Source organism: Coturnix japonica, chromosome 1 (assembly GCF_001577835.2).
Source record: "Coturnix japonica isolate 7356 chromosome 1, Coturnix japonica 2.1, whole genome shotgun sequence".
Classification (NCBI taxonomy): Eukaryota; Metazoa; Chordata; class Aves; order Galliformes; family Phasianidae; genus Coturnix; species Coturnix japonica.
The window spans coordinates 174,907,339-174,925,451 of record NC_029516.1 but is presented as its reverse complement, the minus strand read 5'-3'; the positions used below and the strand labels follow the sequence as shown (position 1 = coordinate 174,925,451).

Sequence of the window (18,113 nt, the reverse complement as noted above, 5' to 3'; positions counted from 1 at the left end):
GGTTTGTGTGTGAGTGGAGGGAAGGAAAGAAGAAAGGAGGGGAGGAAGGAAAGAAGTCTCCCTGCAGATAGGACACAAGACACTAAGGATGTGCAAAGAGTCTGCTGGACACTAACATAACTGCAGAAATAAGATCTGGAAACCACAGAGTCTTTGCTGAATTTGGCTGGCAGGTATCAATGATGCATATGCATATCTCCCTATGCACCCCTGCATGTGTAAAACATCCCCATGAATCTGGCCAGCCCAGTGCCAGCCCTCTCTCTCCAGGGCCAGATCCTGACCCAACCCTCATTGGCACAGGGGTGGCTGCTGCCTCACATCACTGACCCCTCTGACAGCCACATCCAGAGGTGACAATAAGCAACAGCCATCCATCACCTCTTCTGGACTGTGCTTCCCTCAAACCCCAAATTTGTGCCTTCCCTACTGTTAGGGTGCAGGGTGAGCTGATGTCCCCTCCCAGAGCCGGTGTCCCCATGGGCTGTGCCTGATGGCACAGGCAGAACCTGAAAGCAGAGCACCCAAAATATCTCCTGGGGGAGAAAAGCTGAGATTCCCCCGCCCCAGCCATGTAATTATAGATCTGCAGCAACAGCAAGGGAAAAAAAGGAGAAAACTCCCAACCATGGCCCAAAATGTGGTTCCTATGGAGATGGGTGAGAAGGGAGCAGAGGGGTGGCATGAGGACAAAGGATGCTGCAAGCCCCGGTCCCACCACGTACCCCCCACTGCAACCCCACTTTTAGGGGGAAGGGGGGAAAAGGAAATCCACTTTTCCTCCTCCCTCCATCCCAAAAGAGCTTTCTTCATGTGTCCCTGTTGGGCAGCACCAGGTGGGGGAAGGCTGCACCAGGCCTGCGTTCCCATGACACATTCTATCCTACGAGGTGCTACGTTTAAGTCAATATTTTCCCATTGGGTCCAACCGCTACTAAGTCAACAAACAGCACATGGCAGCGAACACACCTGATCTTCCACCCCACCAGGGAGCACATGCGCCCCCCATCCCATCTGCTTTTGGGATGCTGCTGCCAGGAAATCTCATTTTTCCTTATATTTATTATGCGTTTTTTATCCTGCTGCCTCCAAAGCGTCGCTTCTCCCTGCAGACTCTGTGCTGCAAAAGGGTTTTGCTGTGGGATGCATGGGTTTGAAGCTCTTCGGCACCAGGGACTCCCCGGCCCCATAGAGAACTGCTGGAAGGAGCCCAGGACAAACAGTTACAGAACAGCACGTTGCAGCCACCCGCCAGCACACGCAGCCCAGCAGGCACCAGTGAGAAAATGGGGGATCCTTGGGGCTGGGTTGGGGTTCTGCCATACTGAGAGCAGCCGGAGGGATTTGGGCACTGTGTTTTGCTCAGGGTTTTGGATCTCTGTTCTTCGTGCACGCCAAATAAGTTTGGGGAAAAAATGCAAAGTATGAAAGTAATTCCTTGGTGGTGCTGGGAATGGTCCTCACCTTTGATGGGATTGCAGTTTGGGCTCAAACAACCCTTGGACAGCTGTGCTGGGTGAATGAAAGGCAGCTCATAATGAATCAGGATAAGGCAGAGCTGTGAAAGGAGGAACGTTTCCCTGGGGAAGAGCACTGTGAAAACACCAGACCCCTTCATTACTTCCCAGAGATGGACAGAAGGACAGACAGATGCTGTGATGCAGAACCATTTTGGAAGAGCAAAAGCCCCCATGGAGGAATGACAGTGGAATGGAGCGGAGGAGCAGCCTGAACCAAAGGGGAGAGAAATCAAGACAAAATAAATGGAAGATGAGGATAATTTCTTCCCTGGAGGTCCCAGGTTACATCCAGCCCTTGGTGCTGTGCCCTACAATGAAAGCAACGTAGTTCCCCCTCAACCCCCCCTGGCCACAGTCGGTGCCATCTGAAATAAAACATCCCAGCGCCGCCCTCTAATAAATCAAAGGGAAATAAAATGCTGCTTTAAGTTCTTTGCAGCTCAAAGAGGCTCGGAGATTCAAAGATACGGCTGCGGCATTGGCCTTAAAAGGCAAAATTTGCCCCCGTGGTGCTGGGTTCGAACAAGGTGAGCACCATTGACCCCACGGCCTCAAGGTGATGCTGAGCCAAACTGGGATCCTTTTTGCCAGCAATTGGTGCTGTAGTGGGTTGGCTGGGGTAGAATCTGCTCCAAATGAGTCCCCGATCGGCCTGTATGCTCCTGGTTGGGAACTGCAATGCTTGGTGCTCCTACAGCACTTCTCACTCCATGATCATGAGGTCTCTTGCAACCATTAATTATTCCCCAACAATTATTACAGACCAGACCCTCAAACTGTAGATGCATCATGGGGAGCTGAGCGCTTGGTCTATACCAACACCATCCAAAAATACAGCAAAACTCACCCCAACCCCATTCCCAAAGAGCACAGTGCTGGGGTCCCCTCTCCCACCAATACCATGGCGATGCCATTATCTTCGCCCCTCCATCTCCTCTTCCTTCCCAATCACCCTGGAGGCGTCAACCGAATCGGCACCAACGTGATCCATAAATTATTTAGTGCAAACAAACACGCGGAAAGCAGGGCACGTCGCAGCTGTGAGCTGCTATTCCTGCAGCCTGGGGCTGGGAAAAGAACCCAACCTGCCACCACCCGCACCCATCTGCGGGGTGGGACGTGACGCAGCACCCAGCACCCACCTGGCCACGGGTGCTGGGAACTCAGCAAGGAGGATTTCTGCTCTCATTCGCAATTGCTGGGAGAAGGAGGTGGGGAATCAGTGAGCACAGAGCAAGGAAAGAGGTGGATCGAGCAGAAAATGGGTGCTGATAACAGTAAGGCAGCCACCCTCGCCCAAGGGCATGGATCAAAGCCGGCGCTGCAGCTCCAACCCAACGCAGGAGCGAGGATGGATTCATGGGATGGCTGCAGGTTCAGCAAATCCTGTGTCCCTGGGTGGGGGTCCTGCTGTCCCCCATACCTGGGGGGCTGTGGAGAACCCTCCAACCCTGACATCATGGGGATATGGCAGCCATCCAAGAGAAAATCCATTGGATTTGCCAAGAAGATGCCAGGGTATTATTGGAACCAGATGATCTTTAAGGTCCCTCCCAACCCAAACCATGATGTGTCCAAGAGGGGATTGCCTGTCCTTTATTGCAGCCCTGGAGTGTGCCATCGAGGTACATGTGACACTGGAACAACATTGGTTCTTGGATGGGGAGCTCCAACAAAACCCAATGAGAACCCAACTGGAACTCCAGCAAAACCCAATGGGAACCCAAAGGAAACTTCCAAGGGTATCCAAAGGGATCTCCAACAAAACCCATTGGGAATACAGAAGGAACAGCAACACAACTCAGTGGGAACCCAAAGGACACACCAAAAAAACCCAATGGGAACCCCAAAGAAACCCTAATAAAATCCAACGGGAACCCAGAGGGAACCCAGTGGGAATCCAAAGGACACTCCAGCAAAACTCAAGGGGAACCCAAAGGAAATTCCAACACAACCCAATGGGAACTCAAAGGAAACAAGAACCCAAAGGATGCTCCAACACAACCCAGTGGGAACCCAAAGGGAACTCCAACAAAACCCAGTGGGAACTCAAAGGACATTCCAACACAACACAGTGGGAACCCAAACATCCAGCCTGGGGATGCTCAGGGAGGAAAATGGGGGAAAAATGAATTTTGTTATATTCACACACATATCCTCATTTTGCATCTCAGTGTGGACCGTGAGGGTTATGCTACCTGGGCACTCCTCATTTGTCTGTTGGAGGCTTTGCAAGTAATTGTATGGCCCATCCTCTCACTGCAATAAATCGCCACCCAAATGGGGCTCGGGTATTTCTGGGCTTCTCCCTGGTGCCATGTGGGGATTTCAGCCCACGAGGACTCGTGCTGAGTTATTAAAAGCCCAATGGGTGTAGGAGGTGGCAGTGCTTGCAAGCATGGCATCACTTTTCCAGCAGCTTTGCGTTCTCTATCCATGCTCCCGTATCCAAAAACCCATACCTCAGAGCCCCTAATAAACGGGGTTAAACTCTTACATTGCAGCATGTACAATTGCCTTTTTCTCCCCACACTTTTTCTCCTTATCCTTAGAAATGAAAATTTCTGTATAAAGCTGTAATTCAGCACGGTCACCAGTGAGCCTCAAGTTGCAAAGTTTTAGTGGAAAAGCTGTGCTCAGCACGTTCCCATGCAGAGCAATTGCAAGGCATTTTTGGGGTGGAAAGTGCAGGTTTGCTCAATGGGGCAGAACAGCAGAAATAATGTTCAAAAAGGCAATTTAAGCCCTTTGCCAAGGGAAAAATGCAACTTTTGATTCAGCATTTCAGGCACAAAATTACCCATCGCTGGCCAAGAGCACACTCATTTATGGGGACCCTACAGCGCACTGCTGGGGGACGTATCATGAGGATAGAACTGCCTCCCATGGCCTTTTGGTGCTGTTTGACCCAGAGATCACTTGGTTCTCACCCCAAAATCACCTGCTTGGGAATTGCTTCCACCCCCAAAATCACCTTGTTCTGAAAACCTGTCCACCCCAGGACCAACATCTCTCCAGGAAAGGCCAGACCCAACTCTTGGCCATTCCACAGCACTTCCCCATGTCAATGAGAAGGCTTTGGTGCCAAAGAGAGACACGCAATGGGGAGGAGACCCCAAAACTTCTCACATGTCACCGAGTGCCGGAATTTTGGGCACAGTGTGCACTTACCACCTGGGGTTTGCTCCTGGGGTCAGGCTGCCGTGGGCACCTGGCAGGTTCCGGGGCAGTGGGTGTCACAGGTGAGGAGCGGGACCCATCCCCAGGGCTGGGGGACGTATCACTGGAGTTGAGGGCCAGCATGTAACGCTTGGTAACATCCTCCAGTGATGGCGGCTGTAGGGCAGGGAAGGACTTGACAGGGGGATGGGTGGCCTCCAGTGTGGGGTGCTGGGCATGGTGGCCAGCGTGTGGCTCGGGGACCGTGATGGGGATGAAGGTGGCAGGTTCGCTGGTGTGCCGTATGTGCTTGGTGGCTGGGCGGGCTCTGGCCATGGTGGTGGGCACCACCTGGTTCTCCTGGTGGGACACGCGGCTGCTGCGCTTCTTGGAGCTCCGGCGGGCGCCGCGTGGTGACAACACCTCAGCCAGCTTGGGGTCAAAGCCGTAGCCATGTCCAACACCCTGTGGACAGACAGGGACAGCTCTCTGCTCCGAAAGGATGGGCTCGCTGCTGGATGGTGGGATGCTGCCCTCCAGCTCGCTGATGGCCTCGCTGGGTCCCTCAAAGGCGCCCGCCGGCAGCTCGCCACGGCGGCTGGGATCACTCAGAGACTTCTTCTTGATGGTTTTCCCATTGCCCTTCTCATCGATGACTTTATCCATGGCACCAGGCTGGCTGACGATGGTCTGGATGAGGCTGCTGTAATCTCGCAGCCCATCGCTGCAGAGGGACAGGTCACTGCCTGCACTGCCTGCATGCCCAGCCAGTGCGATGGCTGAGGGTTGGGGGATGCCACCCTTGGAGCTCAATGAACCCAACAGGTTACTGTCAACAGAGAAATTCTTTGCTTCCTCCGCCACCGGACAACGCCGGTGGGGCATGGGGTCACTCAGAGAGCGGTAGGGCTCACCGGGACCCTCCCCTATGCCACTTTCCACCCCATTGGTGCCCACTGAGGGGAATTTCCGCCGGCGCCGCAAACTGCTGGGTGTGCTCGGGGCTTCTGATGGTGCTTGGGCCTTGCAGGGCAGAGCATCCTCTGCAGCCGGAGCTGGGGGTGGAGGTGGCTCAGTGGCATTGACATTGGTGTCATGCAGCTGCCAGGTCTCATGTAGGTCCCCCAAGGCCACCCTGGTGGGCCCCGGCTCCGGCTCTGTAACAATACCCTCATCCATCACGCTTGTATCATGACCCAGCAGCTCCTCCATGGACTTCCTGCAAGAGACGCTCTCCTCCAACTCAACTTTCTTCAAACACTGGGTGCCCACTGGCTGCCCCCGAAGGGCCACGTCCATCCCTGCCATCGGTGCCACCTCCTCGGCTCCATCCACACCTCCACTGTCCTTCTGCTCGGCTGTCAAGCCATAGTCCTGCTGGGAGCCCATCCTGTTGATCTTCTCAAAGACCTGCCTGGCCTCCTGGATGTACTGATCCTGGATGACCACGGGCAGCACCTCCTCCTCATCCCCCAGCCTCCCACCATCGTGGCTGCTGGCAGAGGCCAGGAGGAGCTCGGAGGAGCTCTGCTTCATGGCGCTCTGCAGGAAGAGCCGTCTCGTACCTGACTTGTCTGAGCAGGTGAAGGACTTGGCGCGACGCAACGTGGCCGTCAGGTCCTTAAGGGTGGGCCGTTCACCCGGTGCCCAGCGGCCAGAGGGCTGAGTGGAGCTGCGGGCCCGAAGGTTGGATGTAGGGATGTCACAGGCTGCGGCCTCACCGATCCTCACCCCTTTTTTCTTCACCTTCAGCTCTGACAGGTCCGACTTGAGGAAGCTGAGCAGCGTCAACGTCTCGGTGGCGATGTCAGGGTTGGATAAAGACTTGCGGTGCTCAGCGCGGTCTCCCACCAGCTGTAGAGCATCGCTCCCCAAATCCGCACTCACCTTGGCCATGCCCGAAGGCAACTTGGGCCGGGCTCGGATTTGGGGTTGTCCCCACGCCAACCCATCGCTCGGCCCCAAAGCGGGTGATCGGCGTCCTCCGTGCAGCGCCCAGCAGCCCGACGGCTGCTCCTCTTCCTTCAGCGTCTCGCTGCTGGCATAGCGGCTCCCGGCGGGGCTGCCGAAGGGCAGGAGGTTCACCTTGGCCACGCGGGCTACCACGGGGCCGGCGGGGGCCAGCGGCTGCCTGCTCCCCGCTTTGCCCGGAGCCTCTCCGTCCCTCTCGGCCAAACGTTGGGAGCTTCGCCCTTCACCTTCCACACCCCGACGCGGCTCCTCCAGGCTGCGGGACGAGGAGGAAGAAGAAGAGGAGGAAGGAGGAGGAGGAGGAGGGTGGGTTGAGCTATGCCAGGAATGCGGGCCGGGCCCCGGCGGAGCTCCGCGGGCAGCTCGCAGAGCGGGGTGCGGGACTCGGCTGCGGGGCGGAGGCGGAGGGGGCTGCGATGCCCGACCGGAGCCGCTCCCGGCTCCGCATCCCGGGGAGCGCCGTCCGTTCTCTCCGAAGAGTTTGCGCATCGCCGGGACGCTGGGCCAGCGCGGCGGCGGTTCCGCGCTCAGCGCCGGCCCCCGAGGCGGTAGAGGAGGAGGAAGAGGAGGAGGAGGAGGAGGCGGCGGCGGCGGCGGCGTCCCGGCATGGGCCGGGCCCGGTGCTGGCTCCGGCTCGGCGAAGCGAAGGGAAAGCTGACGAACCGATGGGGCCAGGCTGCGGAACGCCCGGCCCGGCGATTCGGCGTTCGGCGGTGGAGAAACTTTCCTAGCCGGGAACGAGAAGGAGGAGGAGGAGGAGGAAGGCGGGGAGGAGGCGGGCAGCATTCGGCCCTGCAATGCCCCCCGGCCGCTGCCCCCCTCCGCCATTGTGTGCCCCCCCCGGGGCCGCCTCCGCCCGCCCCCCGCTGCCCCCCGGCACCGCCCGGCCCCGCTCCTCCTCCGGGCCGCCGCCGGCCTTCATCCCTCCCGCTTTGTTTTCTCTCTCTCTCTCTCTTTTTTTTCCAGCTTTTTTTTTCCTCCCTCCCTCTTTTTTTTTCCCTTCCCTCACCCCCTTCTTTTTTATTTGTTGCATTCAAATAAACTTTCCCCGAGAGGCGGAGTTTCCTCCTGCAGAGGGGGATGGTTGCAGGGCTGCGGATTGTCCTTTTTCCCCCCCCCCCCTTCTCTCTCTTTTTTTTTGGCAACAGCAGAAGGAGAGCAGGCCGAGCAGTCACCCCCCGCATCCCTCCTCCCTCCTCATCCCCTCCTCCTTCCCCATCCCCTCCTCCCTCCCCATCCCTTCCTCCCTCTCCATCTCCCTCAACTTTTTGGTTTTGCTTTCTGCGGGGAAAACCGCATCAGGGGGTTCAAAGTCGGGGCTGAAGGCAAAAGAGACCCTTTTCCTTCCATCCTCCGCCCCCGTCAACCCCCCCCCCCCCCCCTTCCCCTCCGGATTCCTCCTACATTGCCCCATCCCCGCCTTTCCACGAGCCCTGGCAGCTCTCTGCCCCGCTTAACGATGTTCTCGTGGCTTTTCAGCTTCCAAACTCTGCCAGCACTCCGTGCTTACAGGCGCTGGTCTCCATCTCCCAAGGGTTTATCACAGTGGAATCGAAAATGAATGGGATAACCCCGATTTGTTCTGCTGTGGCACCACGAAAAGGACGCTGCTTTCTGCACGGAAACCTTCCAAGTGCCTCCAGCAGCGCCCTGAGCCCCTGGGGGGGGGGAAGGTGGGAGGGGGGCCGGCCCTTCACTCCCTTTCCTCCATTGCTGTTCTCAGGGCTGGGTGTCCCCATGCTGTCCCCTGGCATTTGGGATGCGGTTTAGGGAAGAGCTTTGTGTTTCCTCTGCTTTTGGTGCTGTTCCTACGGCTGCAAGTGAAGGAGATGTCTCCAAGTGTCCCCTTCCATTCCATCCCCCAGGAATTGCCGTGCCCATCACCGCAGCCTTCTGGGCCTGGTGGCATTATAGGGTAACACCACCATTATAGGGTAACACCACCACCATCACATCCACACCACGGATCTGGGAAGGAGCCTTCAGACCCCAAGGCCAGGCAGACCAGAAGCCCATCAGCTGAGCTCTGAATGCCCTGAGCACACACAGAGTTGGCACTTCCACCTCTCAGACCTCTTTGTGTGACCCTTCCCCAAGCCTGGAGTGTCCCCACAGAGTCCCCAAACCTCTCCCAGGCACTCAGTGGTGATCACTGTCTGATTGCACACCCCACAAAGGTGGCCTGGGGGTATCTGAACTCCTGGGAAAACACCAAATCTGGGCAGTTTTGCCTCTTTTGGGACATCCCTTAACATCGTTTTGCAGAACTTTCTATAGTCAACCCCACGTCAGTGGCCACCACAAGGCCAAGCAGTGCTACCTGCAGCCCCCCCACCCCCCTGTGTACATCCCCTCAAACCCAAGAATCCGATGTTCTCTCCATAATCCGAAGGTTTTTGTTCACTCTCCTAAATCCGGAGGGGTTTTTTTTCTCCCTTTCCAAACCTGAAGACGTTGCGCCCTCTCCTGGGTCCGGGTGGTGTGGCCGAACCTGAGCCCAACACCCTCCTCTCCTTTGTCTGGGGAAACCAGGGGACAGATGAATCCCCTCCAGGTTATCCATCCAACCACCCGTATTAATGCATCACATGGCTTTGTGAGAATGGGAGACCCCAAAAACGCATTGGAAGAGATTTCATTGGCTACGACCAAAGGGAAACCAAAGTCCACCCCAAGTCCACCCCCAGTCGTCCCCAAGTCCACCTCAAGTCCACCCCATCTCCTCCATTGCCTCCTGCATCCCAGCCAAGCGCACCCTCTCCCAACACATGATCTTCCCCTTTGCTTTGGCAAAGAGAATGAAGAGCTGAAGTGTATCCAGACACAGTGCATTGGGATTAAATGGGGAGCCTGGCCGGGTGGCTTTGCAGAAGCATCCTGTCTGGAGGGCTGCTAATTCTTGAGATTGAAAGCAAATTGCTTAAATTGACTTAGATGTGATTATTGCACAACCGTGAGACACACATAGATCTACACACACATACTGTAAGAACACACATAACATGATGTGGATAGTTGAAGTGTATTTGGAGTGGAGTGTATCTGAGCAGTGCTACAACCTTCCCCTGCTTGGGTGTTGTATATATGGGTGCATATGGAACGTGTGTATTGTTGGGTACATACAGGGAAAAGGAGGGTAGGTTTATTCTATACATCCTATGTGTTAAAGTCTGGCAAAGCAGTTAGAGGTACAGCCACAGTGCCCAGTGTCTGGGTGGCAATGGCTCAACCTCATCTGGACGGTGTCCCAAGCAAACCACGATGCTTTGGATTCAATGGATTCACAATGCACCGTCACCCTGCAGAGTGCACATCAGTTGTTCTGGGAGGCAGAGGTGGCAGAGGATGCTGAGTCCAAGGACAGCAATGCTGGTGTGAACCCATCAGTCTGGGTGGGAAATGTGGCGCTGGTGTCCCCATTCCCCTCATTCCCCCTTCCCAGCTCCCAGTCTGGCTGGGGGTGCTGTCTCACACCATGTCTCTTGTTGGTCCAGCCTCATTCTGGAGTTCTTGAAATATCTGTGACACTGAACTTTTCTTCTCCTGGAGCCATGGAGGTTGTGGGAGCTATTGGTATTCAGGACCCAAGAACTGCCCCACAGTTTCACTTGGGAAACACAGAGCAACACTTCCCAGCCCTCAAAAAATCCTTCCCAGGGATGGTACAGCCCCATTAGAGGAGGAGAAGCTTTGAACACCGGTCCCACCAGTGTCATTTAGTGCATTGGTGCCTCAGCCTCCACCAAAACTTGTCACAAGGCAGCTAAAACCAGGATGGCATTGAGCAATTGAGAGCCAATGGACACCACATGGGCCCTGTGCTGGGATGCTCTCCACACTGCTGTGGGCTGGAGATAGGATGGAAATGAGTCTGGAAGCTTGGGAGATGGTAGAACGATAGAATGGCCTGGGTTAAAAGAGACCTCAAAGATCACCTAGTTCCAACCCACGAGGGCCCAGAGCTCCATCCAACCTGATCTTGAACACCTCCAGGGACTGGGCACCCACAGCTCCCTGGGCACGTCCCCATCTCAGCACCATGCAGCTTCAACCCAAATTGCTCCATGCCCAGCCCCGGTGACACCAAGGTGGCTTCATTCACCTAGGAGCCATAGGTGATGCAGTGGTCATTCCGCCACTTGGAGCTCATCTTGTCCAGGAGATAACGGGTGCTCTCACGAAACTTACGTTGGGTGAAGTAGAAGAGGATGGGGTCGAGCACGCTGTTCATGCTGGCAAAGGGCCGCGTGCACTTGTAGGCAATGGCAAAAGCCTGCAGGGTCGGGCAGGGCAAGCTGGGTGAGGAGCGGACGATCAGGTAGATGGTCTTGGTGAGGTGGAAGGGGAAGAAGCTGATGGAGAAGACGATGACGACGATGATGATCATGCGCACGGCCTTGTCCTTCTTCTTGTGCACCGCCAAGCCAATCAGCTCATCTTTCTGGCACAGGATACGGGCCATGCTGCAGTAGCAGGCCAGGATGGCTGCAAAGGGCAGCAGGAATCCGGTGATGGTCAATGTGATGCCGTAGGGAAAGTAGGATGCGGAGCGGTCCGGAGGGCTCAGGTCATAGCAGACAGTGCGATTCCTCTGCGTGCCCGTGGAGGCAAAGACAAAGGTGGGCAGGCACTGAGCGATGACGATGAACCACACCGCAGCACACACCAGCCATGTCAGCTTCTTACCCTTCTTTTTGTGCCATGAGGCCAAGGGGTGGCAGATCCCCATGTAGCGCTGGATGCTGATGCAGGTGAGGAAGAGGATGCTGCCGTGCAGGTTGGTGTAGAACTGGAAGCGGACAAATTTGCAGGTGAAGTCCCCGAAGGGCCAGTAATCCTTCTGAGTGTAGTTGTAGATGAGGAGAGGGAGGGAGCAGACGTAGAGCAGGTCGGCCGTGGCCAAGTTCAGCATGTAGATGGTGGTGCGGGTCAGGGCCTTGCGGGCCAGCCAGATCTGCCCAATGACGACGGCGTTGAGTGGCAGCCCCAGTAGGAACACCACTGAGTAGACCAGGGGCAGCAGGACCTGCTTGAATTCCTCATGGTAGGTGCACGAGTTCCTCCCAGCTGTGAAGTTGGCCATGCTCATAGTCCTGTCTTCACTGGGTGAAGTGCCTGTGAATGACAAATGGGACAGTCAGTGGCTTGACCACGTATGATGCATCCAGGATGGACCTGGACTGGCATGTATGGCCCCATAGCCTCATCCACCACCATCTCCAGGCAACACTGATAATAACATCATGAAATCACAGAACCACTGAGGCTGGAAAAGACCTCCAGGATCCCCAAGCTCAACTCCAGCCCACACCACTATTCCCACTGCCCACAACCCTCAGTGCCACATCCCCATGTTGCTGGAACATCCCCAGGGATGGTGAACCCCCAGTCCCTGGGCAGCTGTGCCACTGTATCACCACTCTTTGACAGAATAAACTTTCCCTAACATCCAACCTGACCCTCCCCTGGCACAGTTGGAGGCCGTTCCCTATCATCCTATTGAATGATGGAAATTGGGGTCTATTGGGTGGATGAGCAATGGCCCTTGGAGACATTTTAGTTGCCTTCATCACCACCCCTCAGTTCTGGCACTTTGCTGGGCAGACAGAGCTGACGCAGAGGAAATGACAGCATGGCCATTAGCAATGCAGTGAGCTCAGCCCACGTCCCAGCTCCTCTGCAGGGGGTGCCAAAGTCCCATGGCGGAGTCACCCGGTTGGGAAGCAGCAAGCAGTGCCGCCAGCAGCGGGACACGGATGTGTTTTGTGGGCACTTTCATCCAGAAACTGAGAGTGGTGTCTGATTGGTGGTGGAAGGATTTAATTGTGTGGGTGATGGGAACCCATCCCTCTGAGCTCTGGGCTGTTGGGTGGGGGGCTTTTTATAGGGGATGGGAAGATGTCCCTGAGACAGAAGGTGAAACCACAGCTGGCTCTGCCAGGAGAGAGAATTGCAACCCGACAAGTGAAAGGAGGAAATAAAGCACAACAAAAGGCAGCAACCATCCCCCTGCCCAGCCCTGGACACATCACTTTGCCAAGGCCTCACCTGGCACCTGTGACCCCCCTGTACCCCATGGTGTCCCATGGCACCCACTGCCCAGCCTCAGCCACCTCCAACAGCCACCCCAGAGCTGAGGTGATGTATCCCCTGTGCCCCCGTCCCTGCCCAAAGCCTCAGTGTAGGGTTGGGAAGAACGTGGAGCATAGGGCCGGGGTACCCCATGCACGTGCCTTCCCTAGGGACCCCCAGTGGGGCAGCACCCAAGGGATCACCACCATGGGAAATGGTCTGCAAAAGGAAGGGGGTGGGCTTGGGGAACCCAGAGCTCTGCCTACCTGCTGAGGTGCTCAGAGTACTGAGGGATCTGGGCCCTCAACTCGCTCCAGGTCCTGGGTGCATCTGCAGCATCACTTCCCCTTCCACTCTGACGTGGCAGCCAAGCGCCAAATGGGGAACAGAAACCAAGTGGCAGCGTGGGCACAGCACTGCGTGGTGTGTGGTCGTGTGGCATTGCATGTCAGGGTGGGCACAGTGTTTCCCAGACCCCAAAATGCAAAATACAGGCACCAAGTGATGTCTGAGGATGTGCCACCGGGCTCAGCCCGGAGAGGAACCTAGGGATGTGACAGTAGTGACACCACAATGCAAGCACCCATGGGTACGCCAGGCCACATTCAAGGCTGCTAAAATAAATAGTTATAGCACTGAAGATGTGCATTCTTCTCCATCCTTATGCAATTACTGCATTGTTTCACCTCCCTTCCAGAGCAGGGAGCTTTGGCTAAGCTTGACGTGAGCACACTGCTGCAGCTGAGTGTATTCCATGTTCTAAATTTGCCTCATGCAGAGGAATCAGATGTTCCCCCTTGCTCCTCTCAAGCAACTCGTTGCTTTTGCAAAAATAAGCCACATTTCCAAGTAAAACCCATTGGCACAGCACTGATCCAGGCTGATGGCACAGTCCAATGGGCCAACAAGTCAATAGGACAATGGGTCAATGGGACACTGGTTGAAGGGGATAATGGGACAATGGGACAATGGACTGATGGGGTGATGGGACAATGAGTTAATGGGTCAATGGGACAATGGGTCAGTGGGACAATGGGTCAATGGGTCAATGGGACACTGAGTGAAGGGGATAATGGGACAATGGGACAGTGGGTCAATGGACTGATGGGGTGATAGGACAGTGGGATAATGGGACAGTGCGCTAATGGGTCAATGGACAGAAGGTGATGGGGCAGTGGGATAATGGGTCAATGCGACAATGGGTCAGTGGACTGATGGGGTGATGGGACAATGGAATAATGAGTCAATGGGTCAATGGGCCAATTGGGCAATGGATCAGTGGATCAATGGACTGATGGGGTGATGGGACAATGGTCAGTGGGTCAATAGGAGAATGGAACATTGGTTTGGGGTTTGTTTTTCCTCTGATGATCCATGGAAATGGCTTTTACATCTCCAGGAAGAATTCCCAAGAAGAAAAGCAAGTGAGACATGAGCGCTGCAGTCACGAGATGAGCGACAACATCCTTCAAAAAGTCCCTTCTGCCCCAAAGCCACTCAAGGAAGCTCCAGTCCCAAGAACTGAGCTTTAAAATTCATTACAGTCTCTTGAGCAGATTTTACCCCCAAAACACCACTTGTAGGGTACGAGAGGGACGTGCTCAGGGTTATGAGCATGGTTGGTGGCGGAACACTCCTGACCTAAAAAACAGCAGCCAAAAAGATGGGCTGCCTTGATGCCACAGTGATGGGCACAGGGTAAAACCCACGGGGAAATTAAGACTCCGAGTGGGGAAAGGGCTGCCCTATGTTGGGTGGGAGCTGTGCAGGGTGCAGTGGGATTTAGCACTGCATGGAAAGGGAAAGGCAGGAAGGAGAAGTGGGAGCTGTTGGAGGCTGTTGGGATGGTTTCTGGGTCTGCGCCATGATGGAAGTGAAAGCTGCAGCTCAGCAGATTTTCAGCCCTCCATGGGTAATATAGGGGAAATCTGCATTTATCAAAGCCTGAAGGGTAGGGAGGAGAGTGACTTGGGACACGCAACATAGTGGGCTGCTGGCCTCTGTTGCGCTATGGGCATCTCCCATATGGTTTTGTGTCCCAGCAATAAAATAAACCCAGTTTATGTGCTCACAGACACAAAGTTCATCCCATGGACAAAACGCGTTTGCAAATGTGCCTGCACGGAACCCATCAAACCTGCACTGCGGGGGCAGGGATTAGGCAAAGCAGGTCGGAGAGATGTGAGAAGGGGAAAACACATAGCTTGGGGCTGCCTTCCTGCTCTGCAAAACAACCCGGCCCCACGTCACGTTTTGGGACACGACGCAGCTGTTTTCCTCCATGGAGTTGGATGGTGGCAAAAGGGGATAGGGCCACTCCTGCACTGAGCTGCCCGGGCTCAGCTGGCAGCCTCCAGCCATGGGGTGGGTTTGTGTGAACCCTGAGGTATGTACCCACAAGCTCACGTATCCACCATAGACCCACAAACCCACATGTGGGTCCATCTGTTCACCCATGTGCATAAACATCCATAGACAAGAATATATACACAAGCAGATCTATACCTCCGTGCGTGTGTATATACCTCTGCACAAATCTAAGCAGGCATATATAGGGCTCTGTCAGCTCACACACATACAATGTATATACATTACAGAATGACAGAATGACCCGGGTTGGAAGGGACCTCAAGGATCATGTAGTTCCAACCCCCCAATTACTCTCAATTACTCAAACCTCTGTGCCTATACCCACAAATACATCTCCATGCACATCTGTATGGATCTCTGTGCCTGTACACAGGAATATATCTCCTTGCACATTCCTGTACACAGGAATATATCTCCATTGCACACACCTCTATCTATAGATAACCAGAAATTTAAGCTTGTGGACGCACATCTGTGTGCACACACCTCTCTGTTCACCCATACCTTCATCACTGCATATATATAAATACATATAAGTGTTCCTCTCACTGACATAGCACAGCCAGATCCCATTAGGAAAACACCTCCAGCTCCCAGCTTAGAGTGTAGGGCACAGCTGGGGGACCCCAACCCCCTCCCTATGGGTGACAGATGTTGATGGGCAGCTCTGGGCTGTACCATCCCATGGGTGTGGAACCCTATCCAGGTTCCCCGAGGAACCCTGAACCCACTCCTTACCCTCAGCCCCCCAACCTGGGGAGTCCAGGACTCCAACCCACCATAGTCACGGCTCCAATGGGGCTGAGTGCGCGCTCAGTGTCACCCCACGGCTCGATCCGCACCCCGACCCCATCCCGCCCCGTTCAACCCCACCAAAGCCGGGTCGATGTGACACAGTCTGTTTGGATCCTGCCCCGGTTTAGACCGGATCTGATCTTGTTGTTCAACCCGACCCCTCCCGGCTCTGCATTCCCCATCCCGGCCTCACCCTCCCCGGCTCGGTTCGACTCGGCACTTACCGGAGCCGGGATGCGCCGGGAGCGAAGCACTGATCGCAATCTGGGGCCGCCCCTCTGATGTCCGACCTCCCCGATCCGCCCCGGGGCCGAACCGCTCCGCCCCGCCCGGCCCGGGCACCTGTGGGGTGGGGAGGGGGTGGAGAGTGAGGAGGGGGCACTGCTGGATAGAAGAGCGCAGCTGGGTGGGGACGCAAGGAATGGGGTGGCACATAAGGAATAGAGTGGAACAGCTGGATGGGGAGGGCACAGCTGGATGGAGAGGACACAGCTGGAGGGGGATGCAGGGAAAGGGGTGGTGTATTCGGATTGGGATGTCACAGCTGGATGGGGAGGGCGCAGCTGGAGGGGAACACATCTGGATAGGGGTATGACAGGGGATGCATCTGGATGGTGTGTAGTGGGATCAGGATGGCACCGCTGTATTGGGATGGCAAAGCTGGAGGGGGCACAGCTGGATTGGGGTGGCACAACTGATTGGGATGGCACAGCTGGATGGGTGTGCAGAAGGAGTGGGATGGCACAGCTGGGTTTGATGGGATGGCTGGAGGAGGGCACAGTAGGATTGGGAGAGCAAAATAGGAGGGGGAATATCTGGGTGGCAGCAAAGATGGATGGAGAGAGCAGGATTGGGTGGCACAGCTGGATTGGGATGGCAAAAGTGCAGGTGGCACAGCTGGATAGTCGGGCATAACTGGAGGGGCTCAGCTGGGTAAGGAAACAACTGGATGGAAGTCAGAAATTGATGGGTGTAGAACTGGATAAGTAAGAACATCTGGGTGGGGGCACAGCTGGGCAGGAGCACATCTGGATGTGGGTGGCACAGCTGGATGGAGATGTCAGGACAGATAGTGCTGGCACAGCTGGGAAAGGTTTTCCATACTATAGAAGGGGCAAATCTGTAGCTGGGGCACAGCTGGATGGAGTTGCACAGCTGGATAGAGCAGCTGGATGGAGGGGCACAGCTGGAGAAGGGGTCATCATTCCCACCTTGAAAAGATCTTGATTGAATGGGGCATTGGGATGCTCCCAATTTCCCCCTAAACAGGGAGAAAAGGATGGGGAAGTTTCTGTCTCTGCTCACAGCTGGATCACACCGGTCAACATCTGGATTGCCCCAGCTGCAGCAGGGCAGAGGGGTCGGTGCCTTTGCTACTCATTAACCAACCCATAGAGCTGCTGCACTTCCTGAGCAGGGCTATTAAAACGCAATAAGGGAAGGAGCCTGGGGGATGGCATGGCTATGAAAGAATCGATGCAGAAAGAGCCTGAGGATACATATCTTGCATGGGATGCTGGGCTCAGCCCTTCCTTTCTATGGGATCCTGCACTCAGTCTGCTTCACCTTCTGCAATTATTTTGTTTCCCTCCTTCTTATGGGGTCCCGTTTTTAGGTGATGATGGAGCACAATGCAGGGCACTCCCCAGCATCACCTCGTTGCTGTGAAGGGTTTGGGGTGTGGGCCTCGCTGTGGGGTAGGAGATGGGGAGATGGGGTGAGGTGCCTGCAACCCAATGGCGCCTGTATGGGCACGGACAAGGCTGGCTCTCATCGATCCTGGCACTGCAGCACTGCACGGAGATCACTTCTGGCAGGAGAAATGGTGGAGATTTGCAACCACAGCCGGGCTGGAGCCATCACCCCAGACCTGGGGCTGCCCAGGCAGGTGGGGATGGGGTGGGGATGGCTCATTGCCCTCATGAAATTCCCAGCTGCCACGGGGAGCAGGAAACTGGGGGGGGGGGAAGAAAAAGTGTCTGCAGAGCAGAGCAGCAAACACGCCTTGTGCAAACACGCCTGGCAGCATTCTGCAGAAAAGCAGGGCTTTCCCCTTGTGCTGCCACGCTGCTGGGAGAGATGGGGCCGAGAAGGGCACAGCTCACTGCTGTGATGAGCTGCTGATAGCAGCACGTATCCCACCTCTGTCTATGGAACTATGTGAGCTGGGGAAGAACTGATGTCACCACTCAGATAGTGTCCTTGCAGGTGCCCAAGGTGAGTCTT

The 18,113-nt window shown here is 55.5% G+C and overlaps 2 protein-coding genes across 3 annotated transcripts in view; both read right to left on the bottom strand.

Moving 5' to 3' along the window:
- The window catches only part of ARHGEF17 (Rho guanine nucleotide exchange factor 17), a 39,760-nt gene extending 32,267 nt beyond the window's left edge, over positions 1–7,493 (bottom strand). The window contains exon 1 of the mRNA XM_015852666.2: positions 4,692–7,493. Coding sequence (XP_015708152.2) covers positions 4,692–7,478 — 2,787 coding nt within the window. The 5' untranslated portion in view covers positions 7,479–7,493. The remainder of the gene's footprint in view (positions 1–4,691) is intronic.
- Positions 7,494–9,653: 2,160 nt separating this feature from the next.
- On the bottom strand, positions 9,654–16,188 carry P2RY6 (pyrimidinergic receptor P2Y6). Of its 2 annotated transcripts, none has more exons than XM_015852674.2 (2): positions 16,112–16,188; positions 9,654–11,765 (listed from the first exon to the last, which is right to left on the bottom strand). In XM_015852674.2, exon 2 carries the CDS (start codon positions 11,737–11,739, stop codon positions 10,753–10,755), a length of 987 nt encoding a protein of 328 aa, XP_015708160.1. In that variant the 5' UTR covers positions 11,740–11,765; positions 16,112–16,188; the 3' UTR covers positions 9,654–10,752. The 2 variants fall into 2 exon arrangements, with proteins under 2 accessions (XP_015708160.1, XP_032298205.1); XM_032442314.1 differs by lacking the exon at positions 16,112–16,188 and adding an exon at positions 12,989–13,449.
- Between the last annotated feature and the right edge of the window lie 1,925 nt (positions 16,189–18,113).